General features: G+C 32.0%; 1 protein-coding gene and 1 non-coding gene across 2 annotated transcripts; both read left to right on the top strand.

The window, feature by feature from the left end:
• Positions 1-2,445: 2,445 nt before the first annotated feature.
• Positions 2,446-2,552, top strand: LOC121213323 (small nucleolar RNA R71). The gene has a single exon (XR_005908706.1). It is a non-coding gene; the product is annotated as a small nucleolar RNA R71 (small nucleolar RNA).
• Positions 2,553-5,624: 3,072 nt separating this feature from the next.
• Positions 5,625-7,876, top strand: LOC107893669 (uncharacterized). The gene has a single exon (XM_016818726.2). It carries the CDS (start codon positions 6,162-6,164, stop codon positions 7,605-7,607), a length of 1,446 nt encoding a protein of 481 aa, XP_016674215.1. The 5' UTR covers positions 5,625-6,161; the 3' UTR covers positions 7,608-7,876.
• The last annotated feature ends 9,720 nt before the right edge of the window (positions 7,877-17,596 follow it).

Consider the following 17,596-nt stretch of genomic DNA (forward strand, 5'->3'; position numbering starts at 1 on the left):
AAAACCCTTAACCTAATATTAGATTTAGGACATCCTCATAGAGCTTTTGTTATGGTTACTTTGTTACTATATACTTCTAGTTCCTGCACCAAATGGAATAAAAAAGAAAGAAATTGTTGCACTAGAATAGGGAAAAGAGAGAAAAAGGATTTAGGATTTAAGGAAGGTTGGGGAAATATGAAGTTTAGAGGTGATTTAAAGTTATGTTGAAAGTGTTTTTAGGTTTAAAATTAGGGTGTTTTAAAGTTAAAACCAGGTTAAAACAAGTTTTTAGCTGGTAGGTTGCGCAACAGATCGAGTCGACCCTACAGAATATTTTAGTGATTTCGCGACACCCTAGCAGGATGCCAATGTCGTGACATCGGGGTTCAATGTCGCGACACGCCTTGAAATTTTTGAGTCTAGGGTATACTGGTGGCTGTGTTGCAACACCGAGGTGCTGTGTCATGACACCGAGATGGATTTCTTGAGTTTAGAAGCGGTGTAGCAACATAGAGGTTCGGTGCTACGACACCAACTTTGTTTTAGCCCCTTTTCTCATTTTTCAAAGTGTTCGGTAAAAATTTTTGATCATTTTGAGCAAAAATAAATTTTACGCTACTTGTTAGTATAGAACACACTAATCTACACAAAAATTTCAGTTTAGTTTAAAAAGGTTTGCTTTTGCTATCAGATTCATCCGTCAGCTTTGTTACAATAGACGTAGATGCTTTGCCAGTTCTGTTTCTATCAGTGTTCGTCCAGCATCTATTGTGCCACTCCACCTTCCTTCGCTTGTCTCGTTCTTTAAATTTGCTCTTTCGACCTGCACTGATAACAGAAAACACCTTTTCTGGCTCAAGGTAGTTAAGGATTTTTACAAATATCTCAAAACATTATTTTTCCTTATTTACCTCATACTGTTGGTAACCACATTTGAAAATTTTGATCTTACCATTAATCTTCATTGTTAACTCATTCTTTTCTAGGTCAATTGTGGACCTCGATGTCGCTAAAAATGGTCTACCCAGCAGAATGGATACTTCATGGTCTTCCTCAAAATCTAAAATTACAAAGTCGGCTAGGATGATAAATTTTCGCACATTAACCAACACATCTTCAAATACCCCTTTTAGTTGTACTGAATATCTGTTGGCTAATTGTAGTGTAATTTTTGTATTTCTAAGCTCCTCTAACCTGAGTTTTTTTGTATATAGACAAGGGCATCAAATTAATACTGGCTCCTAAATCACATAGAGCCTTATTGAAATGAATGTCCCCTATCTCAATTGGTATTGTAAAACTCTTCGGGTCTTTTAATTTTGGGGGCATCTGTTTGGATATAATTGCACTATGTGAGGCACTTACATTGACTTGTTGTCTTATTTTTATTTTCTTACGCCTAGACATAATTTATATTAAATAATTGGCACATTTAGGAACTTTTTCAATTAAATCAATTAGAGGCAAGTTAACGTTAAAAGATTTAAATAAGTTTAAGAAACTTATAAAATTTTCCTCATCCCGTCTTTGTTTTTCTTCTAACCATAAAGGGAATGGTACCATTGTTAGTACAGGTTCCTTGATTGGCTCTTCCTCTGACTTAGTTGTCGGCTTGGCTATTTCCTCTGATTTTGGTTCATTCTCAACTTTTTGAGGGTCCTTTTGAAGATTTTCGATATCCTGTTTGTTCTCCTCTTGAGTCAGGTTCTCTAAGCTACTCAGTACTTTGCCCAAATGGAGCAGAATGGGTTTTACATGCTCTTTCCCTTCCTTCCGAGGATTATTCTCGATGTTGCTTAGAATGTCAGTGCTAATTTGCCTATTGATATCTTCTATCATACTAATTAATTGGCTCATCTGATCCTCTAGCTTAGTCAGTGTTTTAATAGTATTGGTGCACTTAGACTACACCTGTTTTACTTCGGTCCTCATTGACTGCATTTCCCTCTCGATCTGATCTAAACGTTGACCACTTACAGTATGGTCATTCGAGTTAGCCCTTTCCTGAGGTTTCTATAAATAAGGAGGTTGGTAAGTATTATTTTTAACAGAATTAGAGTTAATACCTCATCCCTAGCCAAGATTATACGTATTTGAATAAGGATTTCTACCCCTATTCCCTATATAATTCATGTCCTCGGTTGGATTATTGAGATAATAAAATAGAGGTCTGTTTTTTTTAATGTTGACGACACATTAGATGATGACTTTATATAGTAAAGTTTGTCTAAAATTTGTTAATATCTACCATCTTTTTGGACAACTTTTACCGTAGATGGTCTCTGGCCCTATGTCAGTAATTTGGTTGGCCACAAACAGGAATTCATTACCTTATTTTCAATTAGGTCATATGCATCATCATATGTCCTATTCATCAGGGCTCCTCCTACAGCTCCATCTAGTTCTGAGCGTGTGTGTGCCTCTAACCTATTATAAAACATCTGCAGTCTCAGCCATTCAAGTAAATCACGGTGTGGGCATTTTTGGATTAACATCTTGAAACGCTTCCAAGCTTCATGAAAACTCTCTCATTCTAGTTGCTTAAATGTAGCAATTTCTCTTTTTAGTTGAACTATTTTGCTAATAGGAAGAACTTTTGTAGAAATTTCTCTGCAAGTTCATTCCATATCATGATAGATCCCAATGTCTGCGAGTCTAACCAAGTAAAGGCGTTATCGATCAAAGAGAAAGAGAATAGTTGAAGACGTGTAATGTCGTCGGTAACCCAGTTGTATAAAAATGTAACAAAAAGCTAAATGAATCATTTTAAATGCTGGTTTGGGTCCTCTTTCATTGTGTCTCTGAATTGCAAATTGTTTTGGATCATCTGGATGATGGTCAATTTGATTTCGAAGTTATTTTCCGTGATAGTTGACCTTGTGATGCTTCTTTCAACCACCTCTAGATTAGGTAGGGCATAATCCCTTAAGGTTCTTTCTGCTTATGTCATAGGTGGATTTACTAGTAGTTATGGTGGTGGTGGTGGTAAATCTTGGATGTTAGCATTGTTAACCTTGTCGAATAGAGGGTTCTCACGCAATGGATTACTTGCAATAAGTGGTTGATTTTGCATCTATTGTTGCTGTTGTTACTATCGACATTTATGCGAATTATTCTTTTTGGACCAGTGGTCGGCCCTATAGGTGTTCCCCTACTACGAGTCATACAATGACCCAAAAAAAATTAGTAAAAATAAAAAATAAAAAATAAAAATAAAAATAAAAATCATATTTATAATTTAAATATTTCCTAATTATTCTATTAAACACAAAGATTAAAATCAACTCAGTAGCGTTGCCTCCCCGGCAATGACGCCAACAACTTGGCCGCCTCCGGACGTACTAATGTCCAGAGTGTGAATACTACAATTATAGATGTCGAATTGAGGCTGTGTTTGCAAGTATACGGGTCAGGTTGCAATATAGTTTTACAATGAAGTATGTGAGTACTCCAAGGATCGTATCTAAGGGAGGCGAGTAGTAAATTAAAGTTAACCTAAACAAAAATAAAATTAATTAGTAAAACAAATAAATTATATTAGGACAAATCATAAAGAAGAATTTTTTTGGTTTTTATAAGTAAGAATGAAAATTGCATAAATAAAATAGATTTTAAAAAACTAAATTATAAACTTAATCAAATGTAAAATGGGTGATTAGCTCGCTTTGGTGATCATAACTAATTCCTATCTCGGGTTTCTATTCAATCAACTAGTTGCTTCCTTAGTAGGATCGCTCAATCTTCCATTAAACTAATAAGTCGACAATAACTACTTATCTCTCGACCTCACAGTCCAGACCAGTTCGGGGTTAAGGTGTTTACGAATAAGCTATACTAATTTTGGGTTAATTCTCACCTAAATGACTTTTTAGGTTCGTCAAACCTAGTGTTTAAATTCTTTTTCTCCCAAATAGCTTATCTGCTAAGAAAACCCTATATAGCAATCAGTCAATCCACACCTCCACTCACTAATCCCCCATAAGAAGATTAGTTTCTCATAGAATCCATAAACATGATAAACTTGATAATAAAGATATGTATAAAGAGTAAATCAAGAATAGAGTTTAGAAAATCTTGTTTGTATTCGATTGATGAAATGCAATAATCCTAAAATGTTTGATTGCGTTTACAAAGCAAGTTTTTTGAAGAGCACGACAAAAAAAAATTAAAAATAAACCTAAAACCTAAAGGAAAGGAAAACTGAAACTAAAATTATAGAGAAAAACTTAGAATATGAAAATATGTCCTCAACAAGTGTTTGAAGAGCCTATTTATAGAGTTAGGGTTGACCATCGTCTTCAACCCTAGGTTAGCTAATGTTTTCGTGTTAATTTCCATTATGTGGACCAAAGCGCCCCTCACTCGTAACTGTTCCCATACAGGGCCGGTGTCGTGACACCCTAGTGCCGTGTCGTGATATTGAAGGCAGTATGCCTGGTTCAGGTTTTGCTACAAGGGTATGTCATGACATCCTATGGCTATGTTGCGACATCAAAGGCAAACTTGAAATTCTTGTATTTTGATCCCTATGTTGCGACATTGAACTTCTCGTGTTGCAACACAACAACCAGCCTTAAGTTTCTATGCCTTTGAATGGTGTCCTGCACACTCACTAAGTACATACATTAGCTCACCTTTAGGCCTCATTCGACCCTTAAGGTCATAAAAAAACTCAAAATACATGTTTTATTAAATTCAAACCAAATATGGAAAACTTAACTAAAACATAATAAAAATGCTTGTATTCAAGCTCTTTAAGTACGAAAACTAGTTTAATCTGCTACATGGTATTATGGCAAATCAAGAACCAATATTATATTAATGAGATCATTCTGCTAGACTAATTGTCAATTTAAGCATTGCATGCCACATTGAATATGATGTAAAGTATATTTAAAATATATGAATCAAGTTATAAATATTTGTGACTTGTTGTATGAACAGTTTGAATCTAATGTGTTAAAAAAAAGATAGCGTTAATAAGATTCATGGAAAACTTAGAGTCATATGATATAGCTTGGGTCCAAGTTGCTTATGCAATATGTATACATATGTTTAGAATAAAATTCATGTGTTTTAAATATGATTTAAGTCAGATTTGAGTTGACACTTAATGGCTAGGCAAATGAAAAACTTGATTGATATGATACTAGTACTTTAAAAACTCAATTAGAACGTTTTGATGTTTGAAAATTAATTTAGAGTTTGAGTCATAGTTTGAGGACTTCAAGTGCAAATAATTAAAAAAAGAGGAGTGAGAAAATTGAGGAGGACTTAATGCCTAAACTAATGGATAAATTTGAACCATATTATGAATAGGGGATGAAATTTCTTAAAAAAAAAAGGAAAAAGAAGAAGAAAAGGGGGCCCAACCACAATGTAACATGTTGGCATATTGTACAATGAAATGTATGTATGTGTTATAGTGGAGGGTAAGGGAAGAAACTGAAAAGCAAACAATGGTTGGAGATTCTGCCCCTTTTGTGTGAGTGAGCTTTACAACAAGCAAGACAAAGTTAAGGCATCGTTTGGATGTTGTAGCCATAAGAAAAACTCCTCACTCATTGGGATCCTTAAAAAAATCTTGACCGTTCAATCCTCCCTTTTACCTGATGCTTCTCACTTCAATACACGTGCTCTCTCTCTCTTTTTCTTCCCTTTTAAATCCTTTTGCTACCATGCATGGAATTCTCCTCCAACTACAACACACACACACACACACACCAAAAGGGTATCTAGAGAGAGAGAAACAGAAACAGTCTTGGGGTATTTTATTTTATTTCTTTTGTTCCTCTTGTAAGCCTCTTCATCGCCATCATTAGCGACCCTTCTTTATAAAATGTTTGATTTTTTTTTCTGGGTTTAAACAATTTTGAGATGAGCAAAAGAAATGGGATTTTTAAAAAGGGTCTCTTTTTGTTGTGGGTCGGATCTCTTTGTTGTACTTGAAACAGAGAACCTGTCACATCTCAGCTGCTGATTCTCGTTTTTTTATCATCTTCACTGAAACTAAAGCAAGCAACTTTTTTGTGATCTGTTTTTTTTCTCTCTCTGTTCCTTGATCTGTGTTCTTGGTTTCTCACAACAAAGATGGATGAAAGGAAATGCAAGAAATGAGTCACGGTTCCGGTTTGGTTCACTGGGTATTTTCAGTTTTTAAGTGATCAAAATATTTTTTAATGGAGCAAAATCAAGGAAAGAAGTTTGTTTGCAAGTTTTGCAACAAAGGGTATCCATGTGGGAAGTCCTTAGGAGGTCACATAAGGACTCACATGAATACTGAGAATCTTGGTGAAGCAGAGGAAAAGGCTGAAATCTCCATAAACAACCAGCAGCTTTTCTGTTCTAGGAACATAAAGAGAGCTGCTGAGGCTGAAGCTGGTGGTGGCCAATCTGCAACTTATGATCTAAGGGAGAACCCCAAGAAAAGCAAGAGATTTTCTGATTTAGGCAATGGTTCTGTACTCAAAGAGATGATTTGTAAAGAATGTGGTAAGGGTTTCCAATCATTGAAAGCTCTTTGTGGTCACATGGCTTGTCACTCAGACAAAGAAAGGGTCTTTCAGAAACTTGAGGATCATTGGGGTAACACTGAGAAACAGAAGCTGGTTGTGGATAGTCAATCAGATACTGAAATATCAACTCCAAGTAGGAGGAGGAGATCCAAGAGGATAAGGTGCAAAATAGGAGGTGTTTACTCTAATAATTCAGTCTCTTTGGCAAATGGTTCGTCATCTGTATCAGAGATTGAAGAACAAGAACAGGAAGAGGTTGCTATGTGTTTAATGATGCTGTCAAGGGATTCTGGTTGTAAGAAAGGGCTGAATTCAGTTGCTGATTCTTCAGACAACAACTCTGTCGTTCTGGAGGCTAAGTCATCCTCCATAGATTTGAGGATTACTGTTAAGAATGCTAACAATGGTGGTGAGCTTTTGAAGATGAAAAAACAAGGAGTCATCAAGCTGAAATCTTCTGGGTCTGGTCCTTGTTCTGAAAATTCTGATTCTGGGTATTTTAGGAATGGGCCCAAGAAGGTGGAACCAGATGTTTCAAGCAATGGGGTTACCAACAATGTTGAATGTAAGAAACTCAAGGTAAAGTCTAGATCTGGATTTGAAGACTTTGATGCAACACTTGGTAAAAATAGGAGTAAATTCAAGTACGTGAAAACTGAATTCCCAAAGGATTTGGTTAGTGAAGTAGGGGATAATCAAGATGATAGAGCTTTGACTAAGTATGGTTTAAGAAGTGGGAAGAAAGATTATTCCAGTTCTCCAAAGGGAACCAAACTTGAGTCAATACATGATAGAGGTGAAGACAGCTTAGCAAATGGTTCTTTTCATGCTCCAATGGCTGCTACCAAGTTGTCAAATGGCAATGCTGAGAAAAGATTGGGGTCAAAGAAAAACAAAGGGCATGTATGCCCTTTCTGCTTCAGGGTTTTCAAGTCAGGCCAAGCTTTAGGAGGTCACAAAAGGTCCCATTTTGCTGGGGGTTCAGAGGAGACAACATTGGTCATCAAACAAGACTCACCAGATATGCCATTACCAGCTCTCATTGACCTTAACCTTCCAGCTTCTCTTGAAGAAGATGCAATGGAGAATTCTGGGTTCATCCCATGGTAGCTGTTTAGAAAGCACCACAACCATGATCTCTTTGCTAAGATGAGGAACATGCAAGAGAATTTACAGTGTACAAATGAACAATTTACTCTTTTGGTGTTTCTCTTTGGCTTCTGATTCAATATGGTTTTTTTTGCTAAGGTAAATGTTCCCCTTTTTCTCCTTTTTAAAATTTTATCTATGTTCTTGAACATGTATCTTCATGCTTACACAACTTTTCAATTCATTGTCCATCTTTTTTGTAACATTCTCAACTATGGTTTTTTTTTTTTTCAGTACTCTTTCAAATCTGTCAAATATAGAGTCTTGTAGGAAGCAAAAAACAGCAGCTTCTGATTTTAACTTGTATGATAAAAGCATTTGATAAATAGGTAGGCTATCATATGTTATCCTTTGATACAACCAATCTCACTGTTGAAGTGTTGTTTTTAAAGAAGAGCCAAGGACCACCTGCTTTTTGGGGAAAACATTAAAGAAAGCTTCATTCTAAGGAGTGGAAATGAAGTTTCCCCTAAATTCACATGCCCCAAGAACTGTACACGCCATTTATTTGCTACTTTCTACACATATTTAGACACTCCAATAGGTTGCATTTTTAAGCACATACACACACCCCCACACATATATGTACTGTTTGGGAAATGACATAAGATCAATTTTAATGCTCTCCTTTTTGTTAATAACAAAAGATTAAGTTTCTCCATCTTAACAGACCTTGTCTGTCAATGAACAAAAGAACGGAGAAAGGAGCTTTGTTTCTCACATTATTCTCTTTCCTTTAAATATAGTTCAAGAATTTAGGTCAACCCCCCAATGCTAGGCATGTAAAAGTAGGTAGAAATGAAAAATCTTTGAGCTATTTGAGATGGCATTGAAAGAGGTGAAGATATTATTGAGTAGTTGGACTATTTTATTTATTTGAAGGAATTTTTTTTTATTCAACACTCTGCATCCGAATTCAAATAACTTGGAAGAGTACTCATATTGACAGAATGCAATTAAACAAAACAAACCCAATCTCATTTTTTATACCATTTAATTGGACAGAGCAGCATATTTCTTTATAACAGCACACCATGACCCTTTTGTTGGTTGCTCATTATTATATTCTCTTATCTATTGATTGTGTGTCTACTTGAGAAAGAGACTATGTGTAAATTAGTTAAAGGTTTTTCATGTTGATTATAGTGATTTAGGCCATTGAATTTAGGGTTTTTTTAATGGCCCAATCATAGATGAGCCCACTACAAAATGATGGAAAATTCCAAATTGGGCTCAAATGTCCATTTTTATCTTCTTTCAAACTTGGTGCTTGGAATACTGAAAAATTTGCAAATTTTTTATTTTGGGATAAAGCAATTTTAGGCCCCTGGACTTTGTGCCTTTTCTTAAGTTGGTACTTTAGTTTTCCTTTTTCTTGTCAGGTCGGTACTTGAACATTGATTCCGTCGTACACCATTAATTTTTGCTTGTTTGACTTTCCAATAACTAATTACAACCCAACACATTTCAAAATTGTCAAATCAAATGCTCAGCGAGGGACCAAATAAAAAACTACATGTGACAGCCTAGAGTTGGATGGCTAGCTGGACTCTATTTCTCAATAACCATAGTCCAAAGGCAAATATACTAAATAAACCCTTAAACTTTTATCACTTTTTTTTTTAAAAAAAATTTATGTTACTCACGATGTTGGGTGAAATAAAATATACTTATAAAAAAAATTATAATGGAATTTTAATTAAAATATGTTCAAGATATCATGAAATTCCATCATAATAATATTTTATAAAAAAAGGAATATATTTAAGTTATAAAAATAATTTTTAATTAATTTGTGACACTAATTCAATAAAAAAATTTAAATAACAACAAAGATAAGCTATTTGAAATTTTATTACATTCAAATAATCCTCAAAGTAACTTATACCTAAAAATAGCTATTAATTTTTTACTTGTATCCAACTAAGCTATAATTGACTTGAATTTAAGTAAACCCTTATAATTCTATTACATCCAAGTAAGCCTTAAACTTTAATTGATTAGCTTAATACACTTTTAATCTTTGACTTTTATTCAGTCAAGCCATTCAATATTGTTTGAACTAGACCGAATCAGTTGGATTAAAAATAGGTTGATATTAGTTTGAACATAATAATTGAACCGATTTTTTAGCAAACCGTTTAAAACTTACAAATAAAAATAAAAAGTTGGGATAAAAAATCGACAATTGAATTAGTTTTTATAAAACTTTTAATATATATTTAATTATTGTTAAATTGGTGTTAAACCAATGAAACTAAAAACTAATGGTTTGATCAATTCAATCACCGATCCAGTTATTAAAATGTTAAAAGCCATTATTTGGTAAAGTTATACTATTATTCTTTATACTGTATTTTAAGAAACCAACATCAATAAGTAGTTAATCGGTAAAAGTACCTTGGAGGCCCCTATACTTGGGGTCAGATTATATTTTGCCGCCTCTACTCAAAAAATGGATAAATTAGTCCTTGTATATTAGATCAAAGAGAAAAATGGTCCTTTTGTTAAAAATTTCATCCATTTCTACTATTTAAGATCGATTCATGTAAGTCAACATGAAGTGCACGTGGCATGACACTTGTTACTATCTGGTTATTTCGTCAACTACGACAGTCTTTAACAGTACAAATGAATGAAAATTTTTAACAGAAATGATCAATACAAATGAATGAAAATTTTTAACAGAAATGATCAATTTACTCTTTGATCTAACGTAAAAGGATTAATTTGCCCTTTTTTTGAGTAGAAGGGGCAAAAAACGATCTGAGTCCTAGTACAGGGGTCTCTATAGTACTTTTATTGCAATTAATCGTTTTTATAGCAACAACTAAAAATTATTTAGGAGGTTAACAAAAAAGTTTGTCATTTTGGCACGTTTTCTTTTTCTTTCGTATGCTCTGAGTAGTACACCTTTATTGGTTTTCTAGGGTTTGATTTCTTTTGTTTTCTACCTAAAATTTCTCACAATGGAGAATGAACTAGCGGGATTGAGTATTTCAAATGGTGAAGATGAGGCATGGCATGTAACAACATGTTTTTAGTAGTATCGAAAATAGTGGTTTCGGGACTACAATTCTGACAAGTGAGTCATTATTTTATTAATTATTTAATTGTTATAGGGTTATATGAAGATCATATTAAATTTTTGTTAAGAAATTTTAAAGTTTAAATAGTTAATTAAGTAAAAATGACTAAATTAAAAAATGTGTAAAAGTTGATTTCTATTAGCTAATAGGGTCAAATAGCTTTGAAAAGGTAAATTAATGGACTTGGATGGTAATTATACCATATTCTAAGTTAGTGGATGTTTATGGATAGGTTTTAGTGTAATTATAATAGTTTTTAAAGGTTAATCTTGTAATTTAATAATTAAAGGATATGTTAAACAAAACAAAAGGTAAAAAGTTGTATCATCTTCCCCATTTACTAATGAAAATCGATTCCACCATATTTGAGGAGTAAAAGTTTCGGTGAAGTTTTGCTTTGGATGCATAGTATGTATTTGATGCTTATTTTTAATGATTTTTACGTTTTTAAGCTCGTATTAGCTTAATCTAGCTAGTCCGGGGGTTAATTTGTAAAATTATTAAAATTTTAGAGATTTTCCATGAATGAGTTTGTAGTGTTAGTGAATTTAATTGATAGATTATTAAGCTTGGTTGTTAAATAGGCACATTTTGTTAAGTGATTTTTAATGAATTTGAACTTAATGACTTATTTGAGAAAATGGTAAAATTCAATGATAATTTTATGAAATAATGAAAGAAATGGTCTGTAAAGGACCTTAGAGAGAATCAGCTATCACGATATTTCATTAATTATGGTTAATTGTGAGTTTGGGATTTAGGGACTAATTTGTATAAAGTTAAAATGTTAGGGGTAAATTCATAATTTTACATTAAAATGGGTTATAAGTTAGAATCTATGAAGTTAAGCTATTTGAATTGTTTAATTGAGTTAAATTACTATTTAGATTAAGAAACAAGTCATCTGGACTTAAACCAAGGAAAAGCTAAAGTGTTGGAGTAGTCATCGGCTTTGTTTTTGTATTTCATTTTAAAATATTAAATTTGAATTTATAAGATTAATTGATATCTTTATATATGTATTTATATACTGATGATGAAGATTGTTTTGATTTGAGAAAAGGAAAGGACCGTGATTGAAATACATTATGGTATTATACTAGGCCGTGTGGTAGGCCATGTGAGCCATACCACCGTGTGTCAAGCCTTGTGGTAAGTTGTGTAACTTATTGTTTGCGAATTAGAGGCACACGGGCTAGGGACACGAGCATGTGTCCAGGCTGTATAACTCATTGTTTGTACTTTAAGTCACAAGGGCTAAGGGCACGGCTTGTGTCCAAGGTGTGTAACTTACTATTTGGTATTTAGGGTCACACGGGTCAGGGACACAACCATGTGTCCAGGACGTGTGAGGGGTTATAGGTCACATGGGTGTGTGCGTGGCCATGTGCCAGACCGTGTAACTCACTATTTTAAGCCACACAAGTGTGTGGGCCAAATTACTAAAATTTTCCCTACGGCTGTAAGCATTGTTTGAATCGAACGTAGGCCTTCCGTAGGGTCCGTATGATTTAAATTAGACTGTATAACTTGATATCTAATATTTTGATGCTGAATAATCAATTATATGTACATATAATTGATGTGATAACTGTTAAATAATAATGATCTGTATTACATGATTATGAATTGTAATTGAATATTGTATGTACATCCCTGATATCTGATATCTGTAATCTGTATCTACATTGGGTGCGAACGATATAAAGAAGGAAGTGCTGGCAGTTTAATGATCTACTGAACTGAGTGGCTAAGCCACAACACTGTATCTAAATTTGGCGATTTATCGAATATTAATCTGGTAGCTAGTCTATAATCACTCTAAAATGTGTCATACTGACACTAACTGGTGTGTAGGGTTGGATGGGTACTTGATACCCTATATGGTGTGTTAGGATGATCAGAGATGGTGTGTAATATATACGGTTAGGAAAATGTATTTGATTTTGATCTATTCTGCATCTATATCTGATCTATTTGCATCTTATCTGAACTGTTACATTATTACCAAGAATCATCTGTTTCTGATTATGTATATAAATTTGGCCAATTGCTGTTATATCTATATTGATGTTTGCCTATATATCGGTTACACAGGTTGAGTTGTAAGCTCATTCTATTTTTTGACTGCGTCGCAGGTAACCCATAGACTTAGGAGGCTTGATGTGTCAAAAGCTCGATCATATCTTTTTATTAGATATTTTACTGTTTGTTTAAATTTAAACTAACATATGTTTTATTTCAGACTATGGTTGTAAGCTTAGATTTCCACATTGGTTTGACTGGTTAGGTGTTTTCTAAATGACAAACTTTAAATTACTTTAAGGTTGGTTTTCCTTAAACGTTTTGGTGTAACCTCCAGACTTGGTTTTAACATCTAGGTTGGGTATGGGGTGTTAAATTCACATTGTGAAAAAGACAACTTACTTCAATAAATAATCTAAACAAATTTGTATTCTCGTAAAAGTATCAAAGTAAATATTTGATTCAAATACTTAGAAGGATTATTATATCGTCTATAATTCCAATTGGGGAGATGACTAGCCTTAGCTATTGGAACTGTTGGCTCCACAAGTAGAGACATAGATATACTCATTGGAAGAATGATATATTGGACTAGACCCAATATTAATTAATATTGAATTTGTTTGTGAATTAATTCACCTGTGATGTTTATAGTATGATTTACCTAAATTTTGAGTTAATCACTGACCATGCATATATAACTCATGTGCTTTGGTATAAGTGGGGGCTTATGGTCTAAAGATGATCGAGCCCGTAGCTAGTATGTTAGGTACATGACTTGTGTATAGCATGACTTTATTAGCAACAATGGAATTCATAGCTTGATTAAAGAGTTAACAATATCCTCTCATTGGCATTGTGTGGATTAATAAATATGGAATGTGGCAACGAGTTGCTTGTTCTCAAACAAATAATTTATCACAGTCATTTGTCGACAGTGATCATACTAATCATTTAGAAGACACAATGGTGATAATGAGATAAAATAAGATTGTATTAAGTGAGCAGATTTAACTTAAATGAATCAATGATATCATATAAGGGTAACACACACATGATGAGGTAATTGGACAAAGCAGTTGGATAAATTGCTTTCGTAAAGAATATACAATAAGGAGTTTTCAATCATGGTACTGAGTGTGGATTGACTCTATGATTAAGTAAATTGCGAATTATCGGAACGATACTTCTGGACATAATTGCAATTACTCAAGCATAATTATATATGTCTGATTAGCCCATCTGTTAGCTCAACAAAAACTAGATCGACTGCATTTGAATTAGAAAAAAATTCTACGACTTTGGAAATAATTTAATTGAGTTGATTTATTCGATATGGAATTAAATTAGGCGGTCGTGAGAATTGTTCAACTAGAGAATTTGATTAAAGAATTTTATTTAAAAATTAATTTGAAAAATCTCAGTGATTTTTAAAAAAAAATTAATTTTGATAAAGAAAAATTAAACTAATTAAATTAACTAAAACAAATATGATTTTTTGAAAATTAATTTTGAAGTCAAATAATTGACCCAATAGGTAATTAAACTTGAAAATTAGACCTGAGATCGAAAATTAGGCCTGAGAACCCAAAACTAGTCGATAACAAGCTTGGGGTGCCATAAGGGTGTTGCACCTACAATGACACCACTGAACACAACAATGTCAGCGATGACGACAGTGATGATGACATTCTAGTGGCCGTCGGGTGATCCTTTGGCGATTGAGCAATGAAAGAATTATACTTCTATTGGGACTCTACCAAATAATTTGATTTTAGATTAACTATTTCAAAAATAATATAATATTAAATTTAATTTAATATTTATCTTAATAATATTTTATTAATTTAAAATTAAAGTGATTATCTTAAAATTAAATTAATTTAATATTTATCTTGTAAATAAATACTATATTAATTTAATATATTTAATCTAATATTTATCTTAATAAATATTATATTAACTTATATTAAAATAATTAAATTTAATTATAGTTAAACTCTCTAAATTTTCCTATATAAATAGAATCATGATTCATTATTTTTCACAGAGGAGAAAATTTTATCTTCTATCTGGGTTTTCTAACATGAGAGTTGCCGCTTACCAGTGGCATTGGGGGAACTATAAAATGGGGTCTGTCCTTTGAGTGCTTTTGCAATTTGCCCCTCTGGTTGTTGTGGACCCTACAAATCCACCCCTAATCAATCATTATGATTGTTTCACTTTCTCATTTTTTATGGTTTTCTTTTTCTATTTGGATTTGGACACTAAAGAAATCCTTTTGACGTGGGTCCTTAGTATTTCTAACTAGTTTTAGTATTTCATGCACACCTACTCATATATTTTGGCTATCCTCAAGATTCGGGAAAAAAAAATGAAATTTAAAAAATAAATTTGGGTAAAAATTTTTGACCCGAGCCTAACCCAAATATTATTTTATATAAAATAAACATTATATTAATTATATATGTTAAATAATAATTATATATATTTATATTTATATTTAAAATCATTAATCTAATAAGAGTTAAACCAATTACCTAAAACTTAAAAAATATTTATTCAACTAAATAATTTAACTCAAAATATTTTTAAAAATTATATTTAATAAAATAAAATATTTATTATATTTATTTGTGTTTTTTTAATATACAACATTTATTATATGATAATATTTTTTTAATATAAATACTTTTTAATGTTTAAGATTTTTATTTTTAATTATTTTTAGTAAATTTAGTGTATTATATATATTTTTTAAAATTTTAATTTTAAATAAATAATAATCTAAAAAATCAAATATGGACGGGTCAAGTCAGGCTTGAGTTTACTTTTCTTAAATTGGGCCTGACTTGAACAAAAAAGTAAGATCATTTTTTTAGTTGAGTCGGGCCCAAATTTAAAAAATTGATCTAGATACATTGCATGTGCTTGACCCATGAGCACATCTAATTTCATAGGATAAAATATAATTAATTGATATAATGACAGTAATAATGGGTGTTTTTATTTCCACAAATGAATTGTAACAGCCTATTTTTCAGTGATGTCGGAAACAATGGTTTTGAGATCACAATTTTGACGAGTGAGTCCGTAAATATTATTAATTAGTATTTACGAGTCAAATCTAATGATATGGTGAATTTTGATTTGACAGTTTATATTAATTGGTTAGTTAGTCACAGCACAAGTGGTTTGAACCTAAAGTTAGTGATTTTAAAAAAAGAGGTATCAAGACATCGTTTTTGTAAACCGAGCTTGTAAATATTTATATTGAATATTCACGGAGCTATTATTTAGGTGAATTGAAGTTTAGTCCAAAAATTGTAGTGATTAGATAATTAATTAAGAAAAAATGATTAAATCATAAAACCGTAAAAATTAATTGCTATTGAATTTTAACAATTAAATGAATTAAAAAGTAATGTTATAAAGATTTGAATGACAATTAAGCCATTATATTTTGTAATAGATGGTAGTGCTTGCTTTCTTTAATCATGTTAAAATTAGTTTAAAACTTTAAAACATAAATGTCATCATCTTCATTTTTGTATTCCACCGAAAATAAAACCTCAAAACTCCACTTTTTGAGAAACCAAGGTTCGGCCAAGCTTAGGTTCTTTTCATGGAAAAGTTTTTCGTAATTTTTATGTTTTTGAAATTGTTGTATTTTAATTTAGTTAGCCTAAGTGTTAAATCGTAAAACTATTAAAAGTTTTAAAAATTTTCATTGATGTTATTTGAAGTTTTTGAATGTTAATGGTAGATTTTAAAGTTTGGAAGTGAAATAAAATTAATTTGTAAAGTGAATTTTGTTAGTTTTAAGTTTAAGGACTAAAATATAATAATGTAAAGTTTGATATGAAATTTCTAAAATTTATGTACTTAGAGGGCTGTACATGGATGGAATTGAAATTGAATTGTAAAATAAAACTTGAAATTGAAAGATATAATTGTTTCGATTTTAGGTGTAAATTGAATAAAATGTAAAACTTGAGGGATTATTCGATAGATGAAATTAAATTGTCATATAACTTTAGTATGCTGTTAAATGACTGTTGCAATTGATAATTTAATTAAATTATGCTTTAGATCGAGATTTTCAACAATCGGAGGATAGACACAGAAAATGAAAAATTGTTGAATAGTCATTGACACCTTATTCGTTGTTGTTTTTGTCAGCAAAGTTCATATATGACTTACTTTTTAAATTCAAATATAGTTGTAATACTTTGATTTACATTTTGGATCGAATTGTTAGGTATATATATTATCTTAGTATCAAATGGATTAATTCGATAAGACTTGAAATGTATGATAAATATAGGAAGATACATAACATCAAAAGGATGTAAATTGTTATATGAATGAATTAATTTGTAAGAAATGTTGATAAATGAATTGATAGTTGTTTATGATTAATCAAATCATATTGGTGTGAATTTGATTAATTATTAGATAGATGACTTAAATAAATTAGATGTGTATAAGATAATTAAACTCTGTGTAGAGTATTGCACGATATTGAGATGAATTTGATACATGCTTTAGTTATTGGAAGTGTTGTGATAACATGAATGTATTGAATCTTGAATAAGTGTTCTTGATAGCACTAGGGTGCTCCTGACAGTACTTTCGTACTCTTGATAGCACTATAGTGCTTCTAATAGTACTTCATACTCCTGTTAGTACTACGGTGCTCCTGATAGCATATTCATGTTTTTGTTTGCACTACGGTGCCTTGATTGTACTTTTATGCCCTTGATTGCACTTTTGTTCCCCTGATTTTTCTTCGGTGCCTCCATAAGCACTTCGATGCCTTTATTTGCATTTGTT

Source organism: Gossypium hirsutum, chromosome A13 (genome assembly GCF_007990345.1).
Source record: "Gossypium hirsutum isolate 1008001.06 chromosome A13, Gossypium_hirsutum_v2.1, whole genome shotgun sequence".
Lineage (NCBI taxonomy): Eukaryota > Viridiplantae > Streptophyta > Magnoliopsida > Malvales > Malvaceae > Gossypium > Gossypium hirsutum.

Excerpts from the sequence above, each read along its gene's own strand:
- LOC107893669 (XM_016818726.2), top strand. The coding sequence starts at position 6,162 with ATGGAGCAAAATCAAGGAAAGAAGTTTGTTTGCAAGTTTTGCAACAAA.